Source organism: Perna viridis, chromosome 15 (genome assembly GCF_037379345.1).
Source record: "Perna viridis isolate PV_CMFRI_1.1 ecotype Kerala chromosome 15, ASM3737934v1, whole genome shotgun sequence".
NCBI classification, from domain to species: Eukaryota; Metazoa; Mollusca; class Bivalvia; order Mytilida; family Mytilidae; genus Perna; species Perna viridis.
Genome location: NC_142459.1, coordinates 6,460,329 through 6,478,312, shown reverse-complemented (window position 1 = coordinate 6,478,312; position 17,984 = coordinate 6,460,329). Strand labels below are relative to the sequence as shown.

The 17,984-nt window shown below is 32.9% G+C and overlaps 1 protein-coding gene across 1 annotated transcript; it reads left to right on the top strand.

Moving 5' to 3' along the window:
* Window positions 1–5,395: 5,395 nt before the first annotated feature.
* On the top strand, window positions 5,396–17,092 carry LOC148596722 (uncharacterized). The gene is made up of 11 exons (XM_088563788.1): window positions 5,396–5,475; window positions 6,860–6,925; window positions 8,020–8,105; window positions 9,450–9,521; window positions 10,451–10,586; window positions 11,250–11,341; window positions 12,465–12,539; window positions 13,791–13,893; window positions 15,383–15,507; window positions 16,327–16,492; window positions 17,031–17,092. Exons 1-11 carry the CDS (start codon window positions 5,469–5,471, stop codon window positions 17,039–17,041), a joined length of 939 nt encoding a protein of 312 aa, XP_088419914.1. The 5' UTR covers window positions 5,396–5,468; the 3' UTR covers window positions 17,042–17,092.
* The last annotated feature ends 892 nt before the right edge of the window (window positions 17,093–17,984 follow it).

Below are 17,984 nucleotides of genomic sequence, written 5' to 3'. Positions count from 1 at the left end.
AAATATTTGATATTGCACCTTAAAGCATATACCAACGATCAATTTCAATTTCTCAGCTATATAGATGACGTATTATCTTTAAACAATCATAGTTTCGGGGGTTTGATACATCGCATCTACCCCCAAAAAACTTGAGATAAAGGATACCACAGACACTGTGAAGTCAGCCTCGTATGTTGACCTACACGTAGAGATCGATTGTAAATGAAAACTATTTGCCAAACTTTACGACAAACACGATGGCTTATCATTCAGAATTTTAAACTTTCCTTTTATCTGTGGCAACATCCCTTCAGCACCTGCGTATGGAGTTTTCATATCACAAATCATACGTTCTGCCAGAGCTTGCCGAAACTACGCAGACTGTTTGTATCGCACTAGAACTCTTAATAGGCTTCTGGAACAGGGTTATGTTGCTACAAGATTGAAGTCATCACTGCAGAAGTTTTATGGTCGTCATCATGAACTCGTGGATCGTTATTGTGAATCCATCTGCACCATGAAAACTGGTTTATTCAAAGGGTCATTGTTTTCCTTTCCTCGTTTGTCTATCTCAGACTTTTTATGAGCAACTCGACGGGTGTTTCTAGAAAAGCAGAGGACGCTTACCCTACTGGTGCACCTGGTTCATGCTCCCAGTTTTTCGTGGAGTCCGAGTTGCTGATTTACTTTTGTTACTTTGTATGTATTATCTTAGTTATTTTTTTCTTTGTTGTGTTTGTCTGTTTTCCGTTTCTAGTCTTTGTCCCCGGATTGCATTCGTGATTTCCGCTAGAATCTTGGTTCCCTTGATTACTCTTTCAAGTGACGTTACAATATCAGCGAAAAGTTGTTTCTGTGAATTACGTTACATTTTAGTTTTGACATTATAATAATTTCTGGTAGAAGATTACTCGTTGATCAAACAACTTGTGTTTTGAAAGTATACCAGAAATATTTGTTATAATATGTTAAACAATTGATCGAACCAATTATACCATTATCATTTCATTTCATGCCACTGAAGACTTATTTCTTCATGTGGCGTATATAAAAATGACAAACTCAACAGATATGATTTATTATTTTAAATTTTACTTGCCAAAATATTGCTATTAGTTATTTTTGTGTTTAACATGCCAATTTTGTTATGTGCTCTAATTAAAGCATGAGATTAGATATTACACGGTTTTAAGTGAATTACGTTACAAAGTCGGTCATTCCCGTTAAGCTAATTATAAATATTCCAATTGGATTTGAATGCACAATTGTTTTCTATGTATCATCTAAACTAAAAGATGTATGAATGGAAATATGTTGCTTAATTCGCCTTCATCTTTTGCTAATTATGTTTCCAAAGAAAACGGTTTTCAATTTCATTTTGTTTTATTTATTTATGTATTCATTTATTTATGTATTCATTCATTCATTCATTCATTTATTTATTTGACTAGATGTTATAAAACATAGAGTATCTTAAAGAAGATAACAATTTCTGAACAAAATATTTGTTTTGTGTTATGAATTTATTGTTTATCTATTGAATGATATCATTTGAAGCGCAGTTTTGAATAATTGTATGATGAAACTTATATATTATTATTCAACATGGGTGTCCAGCAGTAACGTAATTCACTACCAAAATACAATGGGCATGTTCAAAATGCGTTTTCTTTCAATTCAAACTTTGTTTTATTGTAATAAAAGCATTCGAGTTGTTTTCAGTGTTCAAAATGTCCGGCCGCTTTACTGTTCCTATTGGGGCACCTTAACCGAATTTGAATGTTTTGTGAATATTTTGTAACAAAATAAGCAAAGTATAGCTGGAATCTCTTTTTATGAATTCCCTCCTTTAATTAGTTCGTGAAATCATTGGATTTCGAGGGTCACCTTGGTTTGCAAATGAATTTTGCCTTGTCGCATGGAATTGTTTACGTGGTCATACCTTACCACGAAAATCACGAACATCTATATTTAAAAGAATGTAACGCAGTATTTGAGATGTCATACTTGGGTACAGTCTACTTAGCTCATTGACTGAAAATGTTGTGCGTGTGTTTGCTCTGTCTCCATTTTAATCATGCGGTTTTTGGTCTAAACAGGTAAAATTGCAAGTTTCTAACATGAAGTAAACAACCATTGCCATTCTTTAATCCATTTATTATTGCTAAACGCAATATGGTTTAAGATTCCACTAAATTGCACTAAATACAAAACAAATCGGTTTAAATTTAACTTCCAGTTTTATTCGTCTATCAAAAATGCCGATCAATAGGAACTACTTGGCCATTTTCGCTACACTACCCCTTTGAAAAATTGGCGGCATTGTAGTCATACAGGTCTATACACCATATGGCGCTAAAAAATTGGTTAGATATCAGTTGAAATAAAGAACAAGAAGTTTGCGAAGAATTTTGGCGCGAAGCGAGGAGCTAGGAAAAAGGTAAAGATAAAAAAATCAACTGGTAAAAATGCAATTTTAGAATAGGTACGGTCAAATTTCGGACATATTCTTTCGCCTAGTACCTCCGAGGTTTTCTTTGTGTAACTTGAATGGTTGAAATGTTCCGAATGAAATGTTCCGATAGGCCACAATGTGGACATGCATTTTTATCTTTTTTAATGCGTTTTATTTGCATGTTATTTAAACTTGTTCTATTTTTACCTTTTAAATGTTGCTTCTTTTGACTTATTTACTTTTCATATGTACAGTTTCCAAAGCCACCTTACAACAGTAATAAGAGGTATATAAGCGGACATTATATGTCCCAAAACGGAATGCATCAAACAGTGACGTCGACAAATTTGTGGACCTGATCAAAACAATATGGCGGCGCCCATCATCTAGCTTCAGGTACAGCTTAAAGTGAAAAATACTTGCATATGTACAGTTTCCAAAGCCACCTTACAACAGTAATGTCAGTTTACATTATTTTTAAAGACGTATAAGAAATTCAAGGCATCGACTATGAGGTGTACTTTTGTATGGTTTGCAATATCCATAAAAATAGAATGTATGATCCACAAAATAAAAAAAATAATCAAAAATAGATTTTTTTCTTGAATGTGAATAAAGAAAACATATCTCTCCATAAAATCAAATAATAAGGACATAGAACTCTGTATAAGCTATCTAGTTTCTTTCCGAATCCTACCATGAGTTTGTATGTAGATGTGTTTACTGTATTTGCTTGTGCTTATATACGTGAATAAATATGTTTAAACTAAAATCAAATATGTGCAAGTTGTCTTAAAAAAGCGAATTAGTATATGATTGTTCATAAAATATATGTCCATTGAACCAAATATTTATACATAGAAACGAAATACATACACATGAAATTAAATATGCGTTCGTAAGATCCAATATGTATATATAAAATCAAATATGCATTCATATGAACAAAACATATGTTTGTAAAAATTTCAATACTACCTCGACAGTACCTATAAAATGCGGAACGAAATAGAAACGATATAAAGTGTTACGAAATATAATAGAAGCTAAATGAAATAAAAACTGAAATGCAACGCAATTAAACGAAATGGATTAATTGCATCCTAAAACGTTAAAAAATTGGAAAGTGGGCCAGTTAACAAGCGATTTTACCCAAATTTAAGATGAGTCTTCTCTATCGTATTAATTGTATTTCTGGAAAGTGATTTCATACGGTTGTTGTACTTGCAAATATCATAAAAATCATGATGCAAAAAGTGACCAGAAAGGTACGTTACACTCCTTTCAAGAAAAATACATTTGTGGATGAAGGGCACATTTGGTTTCTTTGACATATGAAGTGTGTGTTTACTGTAATATGTATTTACAACCCTTTATAAACGCTGTTTTGTACTTACATGTTAATACATGTATCCATAAGATCAAATTCTCGTTTTGGCTTTCTATCATATTATATATGTTTATTTAATCCATAAATAATGAGAATCTTTAGAGCTGTTTACTCTGACAACGGGATTAATGTAATGACGAAATCCCAGGCAATTGTTTGTGAATAAAAGGTAAACAACGGCAGTAGGATTCGAACGATGTTGATTTATGAAACTGGCATATCCCAGGATAAATAATTAACAATAACACTAAATGATTAAAATGAAACGCACACACATTTTTATAAAATCAAATGTACTTAGTAACTATGGCTACCCCGGACTGCATCAAAACTGGGAAACTCATCCTGCAAGACACAAATGACCTTATTTTCAAACCCAACTATATGGGATGACGAAACTATTTTACAAAATTTAAATAATTTGCACTGAATATTTATATTATTCATATAAAAGCTCCAGATCATGAACTCTATAGTTATAATATTTTAGTACATATATGGACAAGCTATGTACCTGAAATTCAGACAGACGCGCGGAAGGACTGAAGTAAACTAGTGTGACCTAAAAAAAACATAGAGGGACATTATACGTACATTTCATGTTGTAATGCTGAACTACGTATAACAGTAGAGCACGATTCACTTTTCAAAATTCAAAACTAGTCGGTGATCGAACCCGACACTCCTGGTACTATGAGTTGATGTTCTAGTAATTGCATGAGCTATAAAGAGTATTCCACTAGCACAGCTGATGGAGTATGGTATTTACTAGAAATTCGAAGGCTACATACATTTGGTGAGTTTTAATTACTCATTGTATATTGCCAAACATGTTGATGACCATATTGGTGCAGTTGTAGCAGGGATGATGCAAATCAATATTTCCTGATTTTATCATATGTCAAAATCTTCGGACAATCCAAATTGAAAATTATCCAGACGATTACCATTAAAAAATAGACTCCCTTTTGTCAGATAAACTGTATTTATACTTGTAAAAAATGTTAACTTCCATAGCAACAAGTGTTACATGTATTCACGGTAACGAATTAATAAACCGTCTGGTTATTTGAATTGTTTAATTCCGGAAAATGTTCACCGTCTTTGCGTATCCAAAAAATATCATTTCCGGTTTCTTTCGTGTCTTTTCGGTTCATCTAGTTTCTTTTTCGCCATGGCATTTTATAGGTACCATAGAGCTATCACAAAAAGTAAATTATTGAACAAATTTATTTATTTGTTGTTATGAACATATACATTGTTGAATGAATGCATATTTGGTTTTATGATCAAATATTTTATTTTTTTGAAAATATTTTTCATTTAATGAATATATATTTCATTTTTATAAACAAATTTCATTTTAATAAACATATATTTCATTTTTATTAGTACATATTTAGGAACATGCGTTTAATTTTATGAACAGATTTTTTTTACACGCAATAATCGAACCCATACATAGGTGTCCGGTTAAGATAGATGTTTTACTCAAGAAAAATGACGTCATAGAAAAACATGTTATATTGTGACACGAACATTACATAAAGTATGATATATACATAAACTTAACCTAAACTTAAGACTTGATAATTCGGGACATAGATAAGAACAATCTTTCCTTGGGGTCACAAGGTAAAAATGGCAGGTATGTCTATACTTTTGTAGAAAGCAAAGTTTGTTTTGGCGCAGTTATATCTTACTTGGCTCAAAATTTCCCATTTATAGATACTTCTAAGAGAAAAGTCTGGATGTGTATGTAAATGAACATGTACTATCATTCAGTTCATACGATCCGGAAAGAAGATGACCTTTATGCGTTTTTTTTCCCTCTAGTATTAATCAGATAATTACAAGAAACAATTTCAATTTATGCATTACCGGAAGTTAACTGAAGTGCTTATTATAAGCATATTAGCTTTCTATTTTTGATATTACATAACATGACATGCACTTTAGAACCCCACAATGATAAGTTTACATATGTAGTGACATTACAAATTCGTATCTAAGACATGTCAATGAGTAATCAAGGGAACCACGATTCTAGCGGAAATCAAAAGAATGTAATCCAGGGACAGAGACCAGACACGGAAAACAGACAAGCACAACAACAAAAAAACATAAAGTAACTTAAAAGAAAATACATACAAAGTAACAAAAGTAAATGAGCAACTCGGACTCCACTAAAATCCACTAAAAACTGGAGCATGGACCAGGTGCATCAGTAGGGTAAGCGTCCACTGCTTTTCTAGAAGCACCCATCGAGTTGATTTACAGATGGGACAACGAGGTATTATTATAGCAACAACACCGATTGTATAAACAATAAAATACAATGGGAATGTTGTCTCTTAACCCGAAGAATCATGATTTTATAGTGTTTTATAATTAAGTCAAAGAAATATTTTGTTGAATATGCTTTATGCTGATGACGTCATTTTTACATATCCGGTATTTTTTGTTGTTGCTGTTAATTTTGTTTTAGTTTGGTTTTGTTGTTGTTTTTATGTAATAAATCAGAGGAACTTTTATCGGGACGATGTAAAATGCATGCTATTCTAGATCTTTAAGATAACATCCCATTCTAAATATCTAGAATATCTACAATAATAATATATAGAAGTGCCTTCGTATAGTAATGGTTTTGCATTGTCTAACGAGAACGTTTTTTGCCAAAGAACTATTTGTTTTCCCTGAAATTTCACAACTTTTGTGTTCCTCCTATGATATTATGATAAGATTTAATTTTGACTCCATACCAAAAAAAGGGGGAAAATGGTTTATTCTACTCCCATACCTCCGTATATAGCATTTGAATTGTCAGATTGTAAACATTAACGATAAGGGTAACAACAAAATTACCGAACACTAATCCGATTCATAATCAAGTCCAAAATAGTCTGGCATAATAGATATTACACCACCGGCACAGCTGATGGCACAATATTAATGGTCCTGACTTGGTACAGGCACTGCAAACGAAATGTCGGATTGAATCTAAATGAAATTGTTGCTTTATTTTATTCAAGGTATACTGGAAACATTGATACTCAGCTTAGTCTGTTTACAACTAAGTCTTGTCACCGTATATGGTGGTAAGGAAAAGTTTCTACTTCTTTCATAGTACAGCAAATTATACAGTTCATTGCTATGGAAAAGCAGGCTTATTGATTTACAATAGATTTTCCATTAGATATGACGTACGATTTTAAAGACAGCATTCCTACACAGGAAAAATATTTTACGTGATTTTCTCATGAATTTCACATGATTTTCACCTAAATTGAGCAAATAAACTTCGTGATAAATTTCATGTTAAATTCAGGTGAATCGAGTCTTCACATGAAATTCACGTGAATTGATAGCATGAAAGTGTGTTAAGTGAATTTCACGTGAAAATCACGTTAATTGCATGTGAAGATCACATGAACTTCACATATAAAATATTTGCCTGTGTACAGCTCTGTTATTAATTTAAAATAATCTTCTCGATTTTGCTTTTGAATGTTTTTCTCTTTCATTTCACTTTAAATGTGAGTTTTTATATTCTTTATTTTCATATGAAATTAAAATAATTTTCATGTGAAATTCACTAAACACGAATTTCATGTGAACATTTCGTGTGAATTTCACGTGACGACTCCATTCACCCGAATTTCACGTGAACTCTGTCACTTAGTTTGTTTGCTCAATTCAGGTGAAAATCATGTGAAATTCGTGTGAAAATCATGTGAAATAATTTTTCCTGTGTACACATATGTATTTTTTTTTAAAGATTTGCTATCATTGTTCATACACTAAATAATATTCTAGTAGTGTTGACATGACGTACAGCACTCGAATGGTGAAAGCTTCCTTTTCTGCGCCAAATACCATTAAAATAAGCTAAGGGCAAAGCAAATAAAAGTCTTGTCTCCTACTACCAGCAAGACAAAATAGGGTAAGTAGGTGGGAGAATTATTTTATTATCTCAAAAACATTTTAAATTGAATTCATGAAGAAACGATTTAGACTTTATCAGTGTTCGAGCCAAAATGGCTATAAAACGTTACGGGTAAGCATAAAAAAAATAGGGCTAGCCTCGGACCAATGACTAAGCTGATATGGAAAACCTTACGCAATAATTCTATAGAATAGCAGAGCAATATGTACCCTATTAAATGACTGCTTAATGCTGATATTTACATAGCTGGAAACCAAACTAAGTGCTTCCAGTGTGAAGGTGTTCCTAAGATGGAGGATTGTGCACACGTAGTTACCTGTGGCGATCATGAGGTAAATAATTATGTTTAAATAGACCCATTTGATTGATGAGCATGCAAGATTGTTACTTGATTGGGGTAGAAAAGATAATTTGTCTAGCGGAAGTTTTTATTACGTATGTCATTGTCCGCCCCGCAGTAGGGACTATAGAAGGAATAACAAGAAAATCTTCTAAAACAAGTTTCACTTTTCGAATGATATACAGTCATATATCTTACAGAAATGGCAGCGGCTGGTTACTACCTACTAGCGAATACAGGACTACAAATAGGAACCCATATGGAAATATTCGTTTTATGCATATTAAAACTCATAAAACATGAAACTTTCAAATCACGCAGAAAACATACTTTTTCACATAACGGATAACAGGTTATTACCTACTTCTGTTTTGCGAATTAAGTTCCCTTCCATATAAAATTCGCACACTGCAGTGGGAGAAGTGATTCGAGGTGTAAAAAACGATGTTTTATCGGTCTTCAGATGCTATAATATTTATGGAACAATAGTCTTTTCTGTATACAGATCTGTATTTCTGAGAAAACCGTATGTCCATCTCATAATAAAATCAACCAAATCTAAAGCATACTGTAAAAGTACTTTAATTTGTGGATACCAATTTTGGTGAATTAGGAAAGAAACGCATGTTCGTGGATTCTTGAATTCGTGGTATTGAGGCGTTTAGTATACACATCAATTTAAATCAATCTCCTTTTCTTTATGAACCAAATTTCGTGGTTTAGCCTACACACGAAAACCACGACAATTGGTACCCCACGAATAACAGTACTTACACAGTATTAAGAACAACAATTCGTGCAAAGTTTTAATTTCATGTGTAATCTATATAATCTTTATCTCAAAAGTGCAACAACAGAAAGAGAATCTGAGACTGATAAAGAGTTTCTGAATAAGAAAGTGAAATCTGTGGGTTTATGATATGCATGAATCATCTCCTGTCTGTTTTTAAATGTCGCTACTCAAAACGTTATTCCGTAAGTTGTTTAAAAAACTTAAAAAAAAAAACATATACATTGTATTGCAGTATTTCCACCAAAAGGGGGAGCGATCTCATGCCTGGGTCCACTGGATCCGCCACTGTTAGCTGTCTTCGTGAAAAATACACATACTATTTTTTTCTCTTTATCTACATCTCACATAAATAATTTTTTAAGAGATTTTTACCAAATATGCTAATTACTTAATACGAATTAATTTTAATAATCAAAATTATTAGAACATTCAAGTATACATTTTCTTCTATTTCATTAGTAGTTAAGAGTTCATGCATTGCCGATAACAGCATTAGGTACACCGTGATCATAACTTATTTAAGCTTAGTTTTTATTTATTTAGGAATGTTATACCAGAAGGAGCACGGGATCAATTGGGAATGTTTTATATGAATCAGGATGCATTTCTAAAAATGTAAGTCGAAAATGGGCATTTTTGGAATCTATATATAGGGTCGAATTAATTTGGGACGTAGCATGCCTGGTTGCATTTTGAAAGAAGAAATCCGGATGGAAACAATTCGATAACAGATTTAAGTAACACGTGAAGATAACAAGGAATGTTTAATACAAAAATAGGAGATGTGGTATGATTGTCAATGAGACAGTAATCCACCAAATGCCAAGCAACGAATAACTATACTGTTACAAGTCAACGCACCGTCTACAAGAACTGCATGGTCTACATAAATGTTTACATCCAGCGCTCGGAGTCCTTGGCATCTTTGTCACTTCAAGTTTTCAATCCGCCCCTGATACATGTTCTGAAGATTTTGTATGTAGATCTGTATTTTTTTTAAATATTTTTTTTATTTATCTATCTATCGATTTATTTATATATTTTTTAGGAAACTTGGAATTCTTCTCCCAAGTAAATTAACCATACAATTTGCATTCTTGCAAAATGCAAATTTCATGCACACCCATAATTGTAATTTTTGAAGTACAAGTAATCAAGGGAACCAAGGTTATAGCGGTAATCAAAAAAATGTAATCCAGGGACAAAGACCAGACATGGAAAACAGACATACACAACAAAGTAACAAAAGTAAATGAGCAATTCGGACTCCACTAAAAACTGGGAACATAGACCAGGTGCACCGGTAGGGTAAGCGTCCTCTGCTTTTCTAGAAACACCCGCCGAGTTGCTCATAAAAAGTCAAGTCCGGGGTAGACAAACGAGGAAAGGAAAACTATGACCCGTTAAATAAATCAGTTTTCATGGTGCTGATGTATGAAATATGTAACTGTTGTTGACAGGCATAAATCCCCTCATGTTTTTTTTTGTAAATACTGCTATCTTATTAAAATTTAAATAAAACTTCTTTATTCATTTAACTGAAGATCTGCCAGCAACTGTCGTCAATTAGTGGGAAGAGAGAATTAGATGAACCAAAATCCCGAAATAGGAGAGTTTATGTCAACTGTCTACAGTGCTGTAAAGGGGAGTTGTGCAACAAACATTTATGCACTAAAAGACGTAAGTATTACTTGGGGTCTTGAATTATGGTTGAATTTTAGAAAATTTTCTGATCAGCATTTAATGCATAATTAAAATCATCAGTACAACCACTTAAACAAAAATAAATAAAATCTTAAACTGAAAGAGGAAGCAAAAGAACATACGTTCGAACTTAGTAAACGATGAGCCGGAGATAAATAGCCTGAACTAATCCGTGAATTGAAAGGCTAAAAGAGGTTGTTTATATTTGTATTGGTATTTTGTCTACCGTTGTAATGATGGTAATGCTGTTATGAATTAATTATAATCACTGTTCTTAAATGTGCAGTTACGTATGAGAAATGGGAAAGGGGATAGTTTTGCATTAGGTTTATTTATATGAAGTAAGATTCAATGTTTTAACAAAGAGGAAAGGTATCATTTTATAATGTGTAATATCAGAAAACGTAATGATTTGTTATGATTGAGTTTTAGAAGTAAACAGATGTGAACTTGAATTCATAATCAACACATTGATTTTAAGTTAGCCCATAAAAAGTACATTTCAATATAATAAAATATATTGTGTTTCCATGATAATATGCTGAGAGAACCAGGTTCAATGCATCAAAAGTAGAAAAAATGCTTAGGCCTGAAAATATTGTATTTTTACGTGTTTGTTCATAAGCGCCTATTTTCCAGCCGCCGTCACCAATATGATCGAATGTTTTAAATGTGATGATGTAATACGACCTGAAGATTGTACCTATACTACACTGTGTGGACTTGATTACGTAAGCGCTTTTAAGTTGATTTATAATTTCTCCTTTGAATGGTTGGAACGTTTACATGTATCACTGATAGACGTAATTTTAAATTTATGATAACATCATAATACATTGTGTGCTTTATTATTTGAAGTTAAATTATAGGAAGGATTGAAAGAGGTAAGAATTAGTTAGAGAAAAATACGATAGTAACGTAAAGATAAAAAAATTACAACTTATCTATGATATCGCCAACGCCCTTGTTCCCAAATTAATTAAACACGAATAAAGACGAGAGCATGTGATCTTCTCTTACATTGGTAGTTATTTCATTCCACTATACCTATTTAAATATATTTGAGGAACCAGTTGTAATGTACATCACTCTGTTCCTTGCAAAAATCATATAGACGTTTTAGTGTTAACTGCGGGACAGGGACAGTCGATACAAGAAGGTAAGGCTTGAAGTAGAACAAAAATGATTTTCCTCCCTGAAGTGTATATTGAACATGATCATTAACTACCAAGCAGTTAACAAGAAAATGGTGTATTGTCGAAAGAAAAAAGAAAATTATTTAAAAGCGATTATAAATGAGAATCATACGTCAACGAAAGAAAATTGTAAAATAGCTTTGTAAAATAACCAAAACTAAAACCCTTAGTTATTGTAGTTACTCGATGTTATAGAGAAACTAGTCCAAACAGAACCCTGGATCATCCGACGACCGGCCTACACCACACCCTTTGTATCAACTGGAATGTATTTTTAATCTCTGGAAACCGAACACCTCTCCGATCCAATTTTTAAATAAAAAGGGGTTAGATTTTGCTGTATAAGTTTGTCGTGAGTGATGTGTACTGATCATGCGTGTTATTAACTATGTAAAACTCTGGCAGATCCTATGATCATGCGTGCTATTAGCTGTACTAAACGACATACGTTTAAGATGATGTCCATGTAAAACTCGGCCAAATCCTATGATATGGGTGACACATGGAACATTTTATCCCACTGAACTTTTTGTTTCAATGTAATGGCTCGGAAATGTAATGGGTGATCACTGAACAAAATATGTCATATATATAATATGTGCCACCCATTGCCTGGTTTCTGGATGGACCTCCATCTTAAAGTGACCAATTCTTTCAGAAATGTTCCACAGTTCGGAGACAGTTAGACGTCAACAACGAACTCCGGTATCAGCTAGGATGTCAACGGAAAGTGGTATTTTTTATTTGATATTCTTATATAATTAAATATAAATTCAACTAAAGACACAGTTGAAAACGAGAGATTTAAATCCTTTCAGAATTATTATATAATTCGGAAAGAATAAATCTAAATTCAGAAAGTCTGAGAAATATGATCGACAAGGATTATACGGGAACTACTGCAAGTGACTACATTAAAGATAATACACTACAAAAACATTGCAATCATATCCCCGTCGTTCATTGTCTTACAAAAAAGAGTAGAAATACCACAGTAAACGCCTTTATTTTTGACACATTCTCTTCAAAATGTTTTAATGATTACTAACAATAAATGATTGGATTAGATTATTACTTTACAGAAATCAGTAAAAGGGGGGGGGGCTTTTTGGGGGGACTTATTGAAAATAATTATTTATTCTTGTCCTCTTGTATAGAATCTCCAGGTTGTTACGAATTTCTTCAAAGTTTGGTAACAGTTTAGTTGCCATGTTACAGAAAATTCAATGCTAACCGATCATTTCTTCTTTTAATGTAAACTTCCCGCTCCCATACAAGTAAAAAAACACATGTGCAATCGTATGGTATTGAAGAGGTACATTTCGATCTCGTATTAAGTTAGAATATGACGGTTCTATGGCACCTATATCTGCAAAACATATGGAGTAGTGATATATAATTATGCACATCATATACGAATGTACAGCACTGAAGTTGCGAGTGCACGATATCATGAAATTTATTACTCCTATTACTACAGAAATAGCTCAATCGAGTCACTTTTTGGGAAGGGGACTTAGTTCATGTTAATAGTAAAGGCTTATTGTCTTCATTTTTATGATGGATTTCCTTTAAATTCAATTGGCATATAATGAAACACTAGATTTAACTCCCAAGAATTCGGACAAGGGGGCGGGGAATTTTTGAGAAGGAGACATAGATAAAAATAATTATTAAGGCTTGTTGCCTTGGGTAGCGCTTCTACTTTGTACGGATTTCCCTCAAACGTAAATGAAAGATAAGTAACAACAAAAGCGTTTATAGGTTTGACTTTCATAAAAAGTATTGACAGAGGCAAAATTACTTGGAATTAGGAAATGGGCGTCAACTGTGCAAATGTGGGCGCTAGGAGTATAGAAAGCGTGCTTCCAAAGATCCTTTTTAAAAGTTCTAGTGCGGTATGAAATCGTTAGTTTGTTTTGTTAAGCTTTCAAAATCGTAGTAAGTTTAAATTTCATCTAATAAGATCTGTTATTTCTTTTAGGCTTGTGATGTCATAGAAACACAAAATAATCAGACCAATTTATGTGTCAAATGTTGCGGTGACAACTACTGTAATCCTAAAATGTGCGGTTTCCTTGATCAAGGTTTGTATTATTATCAATATAGTAGTACAAAACACTATAATGATAGCGGTGATTCATAGTACTGAAAAACCCACCAATCAAACGATGTTTCCGAAGTCTTCATTTTACAAATTTTTACATTTTCGATAATTGATCTGCATAAAAAAAGCTAAAATCTTCAATGATGACTAGTTGTACTGAAAAACACACCTAAACAAACGATGTTCTCGAAAGAGTACTCATGGGATACCATTATACTAGCGGAAATCAAAAGAACGTAATACAGGGACAAAGACCAGACGTGCAAAACCGACACTCACAACAAGGAACATAAAAAAATACAAAAGTAACAAAAGTAATTGAGCAACTCGAACCCTCTAAAAACTGGGAGCATGGACCAGGTGCACTGGTAGGGTAAGCCTCCTCCAAGTATTCCTTTGCTATATTTTACTTTTAAATGTTTGATAATTCACTGCCATCAGTAAAACAAAAAATCAAATTTTCGATGAAGACTCATAAAAGAACTTGTTTATCGATAGGTAAGACTACCAGGTGTATTAGTAGGATAATACGTGCATGTTAAGAAATATGATCTCATCTTGAAAAGTATACCTTATGAATACGGACGTTAAGGTGTTTGCTATAATAGTAAACTTTTCAAACGGTGATTCGTATTTAGAATGTTGCCATTGCCATTTTGGCATAGCGCTGGATTTTAATAGAAATAGACACGTGTACTCTAAAAATTTGCAATTTTTAGTGTCGGAAGAAAGTTTTACATAAAACTCCAAAACGAACCATAGGGGAATTTTGTGTACGAACTTTGATCACATCAGATTATGAAGATATTTAACATGATTAGTATAATAGTGAATATAAGGTACTCACATACATTGTTATTCAATACCTTATCGTTTACCTTATATCAAACTTACCCGATACTAAGTACCAATCTACATAAAATTTAGACACTGCCAATGGTAAAGTGATTAATGTTGAATAAAACTCACCTAACAAATGGTGTTTTTTTTTCAGTCTATATATTCTATATTTTCACTTGTAACATGAATTGAGATTTTACCAGTTCTTAAAATTTAAATAATAAGGTTAGTAAACAATTCTGATTTACTTACACAAATTGATAATGTAACCACTTAGAAGAGTATCAGGCATTAAATCACGAATTAAAATAATTTGATGTGAAAATAAATGCCAACTACTCGGCGGGTGTTTCTAGAAAAGCAGAGGACGCTTACCCTACCGGTGCGCCTGGTCCATGTCCCCAGTTTTTAGTGGAGTCCGAGTTGCTCATTTGCTTTTGTTACTTTGTATGTATGATTTTAGTTACTTTATGTTCTTTGTTGTGTATGTCTGTTTCCATGTCTGGTCTGTGTCCCCGGATTACATTCTTGTGATTACCGCTATAACCTTGGTTCCCTTGATTACTCTTCCAGGTAATATTGTTCAATATTGTGTTGGTTAAAAGCAAGGGTATTTTATTTCATTTTAGCAAAACCTCTCTTGATTGCCTATCCCCAAAACAAAGTTGCTGGATTAGGTGAGCATGTTCAACTACAATGCCTTGTTGCTCATATAGAAAATTTGCCGTTCACGATTGAATGGAAACATGAAAAGGTATGTTTATATGCGCTGGTTTTTTTTTTGTTTTTTTTGTTTTTTTTGTTTTTTTTTTTTTAATTTATTTTATTTTATTTTATTTTATTTCTTTGGCTGAGAATATTTATTTTGATTTTGGGCAAAGAAAACATATGCAAAATCATGACAAAAATGGAACCTTACTTTCAATACAAATACTAGTAAAGTATAAGTGTCACCAAGGTATATCATAAAGGGTACATTTTTTTTTCTAAATGATTTTAGGCAGTTTAAGCTACATAAAATCATACTTAAAACCTGAAGATAATTGATAAAGATATCATTTCGTAGTAATTTGTACATTGTTCGAGTCATTTCCGCGTCATTTTGGCATTTGGTGCTGCCTTAGATCAATATGACCAACCTTGGTCATATGGAAGAGCAAATAAGAAATTCACTACGTAATAAAACCATAATATGAGCTGCATAAAATAAAATCTATAGACATTAAAGGTGGTGTCAGATACTACCACTAAAAGTTATCATACATGTAACAACAGCGGACCCTGTCTATAAAACATAAGTATTAGGTAGATCCCAAGGTGATGGTATAAAGAGTACATTATTTATTTAAAAAAATACTGCAGTCTAAGCTGCATGAAACATTATATAGTAAATTAACAATGGTTTCATTGCTTATTGACTGAGTTGCCTCGGGCGAATATGACCAGCCTTGAACCAATGACTTAGCCGATATGAATACCACTGCATAATACTATGATATTGTTACTTACAGCGATTTCAAAAATCCATTTATGTGGTGTTTTACACAACTCACAGTGAACGATTTTATTTCAGGCCGATCACACAACAACCATGCCTTCCGTCACATATTCAAATGAAAAGCAGGTGCTCGATATGACCGTCACAAGGGAACATTATGGTTTTTGGAAATGTACTGTAACGAACAAAAATGGATCTGTATCTAAAATATCGAAGATAACTCCCAAAGTTCCTGGTATAAGTAAGTCAATTACAATATGGAGAAATAATTGGTCACGCTAAAACTTGTAAATAATACCAAAAAACTTTTCCTCTAATTTAGATGTTTGTCTTGTTTCCACAGTCGGGCGAAAATGGTAATGACTAGGAATTTTCTATTACAGCTGTACAAGATATTGTAACGACATTTAATTTTTAGTCTAACATAAACCCTGGCACATGTACAGTATATATTATTTAGAGTAAACAACACATCTGCTTGTACAATGAATTGTTTATCATACCGAAACTGCAATTGAAATATAAGTGTGAGTGCAACATGTTGTCTATCCAGACGCATTATTTCGCGAGAAACACTCTTCGTGGTGTTTCAAGGTTTGGTCTTTCAGGCAGAAATATTTGGTGTTCATTTCTTACTAAGACGTTCTTTAATTATTCACGAATTCTAAACTTAACAAAAACAAAACTTTTACATTTCTAAAGAATACGTTTTGATAAACTACGACTAAACAACTAAATTCCTAGATAAGATCATACCTAATTATTGTTTTATTTTGTAGGTTCCGGATGAAGCTTAATATCATTTTCACGTTGGAAATTTTAAAATAAATTTAGAAGTCACTGCTCATGTATTTAAATTAAAATGCACGTTTCATTAACTTAACTGCTTATCTGTTACATACAAACATTTCTTCCATAAAAAGCTATAAACAATGTTGTTGTTACATGAAAAAAAATCGTGCACTCTGAATAATGTAATCCAATGACAACGGCTAGACATGGAAAACAATAATTAACTAATACATACAAAGTAACAAAAGCAACTCGAACTCCACTAAAAACTGGGAACATGCACCAGGTGCACCGGTAGGGTCAGCGTCCACTGCTTTTCTAGAAATAACCGCCGAAATTCTCTTAAAAAGTCAAGTCCGGGGAAGAGGTAAGGAAAACTATGACACGTCGAACAAATCGGTTTTCATGGTGCAGATAGATACACCGTAACACTCCAACTTGACCAGTTTATTAGTTAAAATTTGAGGTTACAAAATTAAATACCAATCCATAAGATAGTTAATGTGAAAATTTGCCTCTTTTAATAATTCAATGTAAGCAACATAACAGGTCACAGGTTTCAATATGTTGAATGAGTTCACTGAGGGTGCTTTGAAAAATGTTTTTCCATCGATGACGGTCTTGTAAATGTCATCCTATAGTTGCTAGAAAAGACAACTTTGATTTATTTGAGTAAACAGGGAGAAGAAGCACAAGCGGCGTCCTGTATATATGTCGATGCTCATATCTTGACCTACACTTAGAAATCGATGGTAAAGGAAAACTATTGACCAAACTTTACGACAAACGTGATGACTTTTCATTCAGAATTGTCAACTTTCCTTTCATATGTGGCAACATCCCTTCGGCTCCTGCGTATGGAGTGTTCATATCACAACTCATACGTTATGCCAGAGCTTGCCGAAACTACGCAGACTTTTTGTATCGCGCTAGAACTCTAA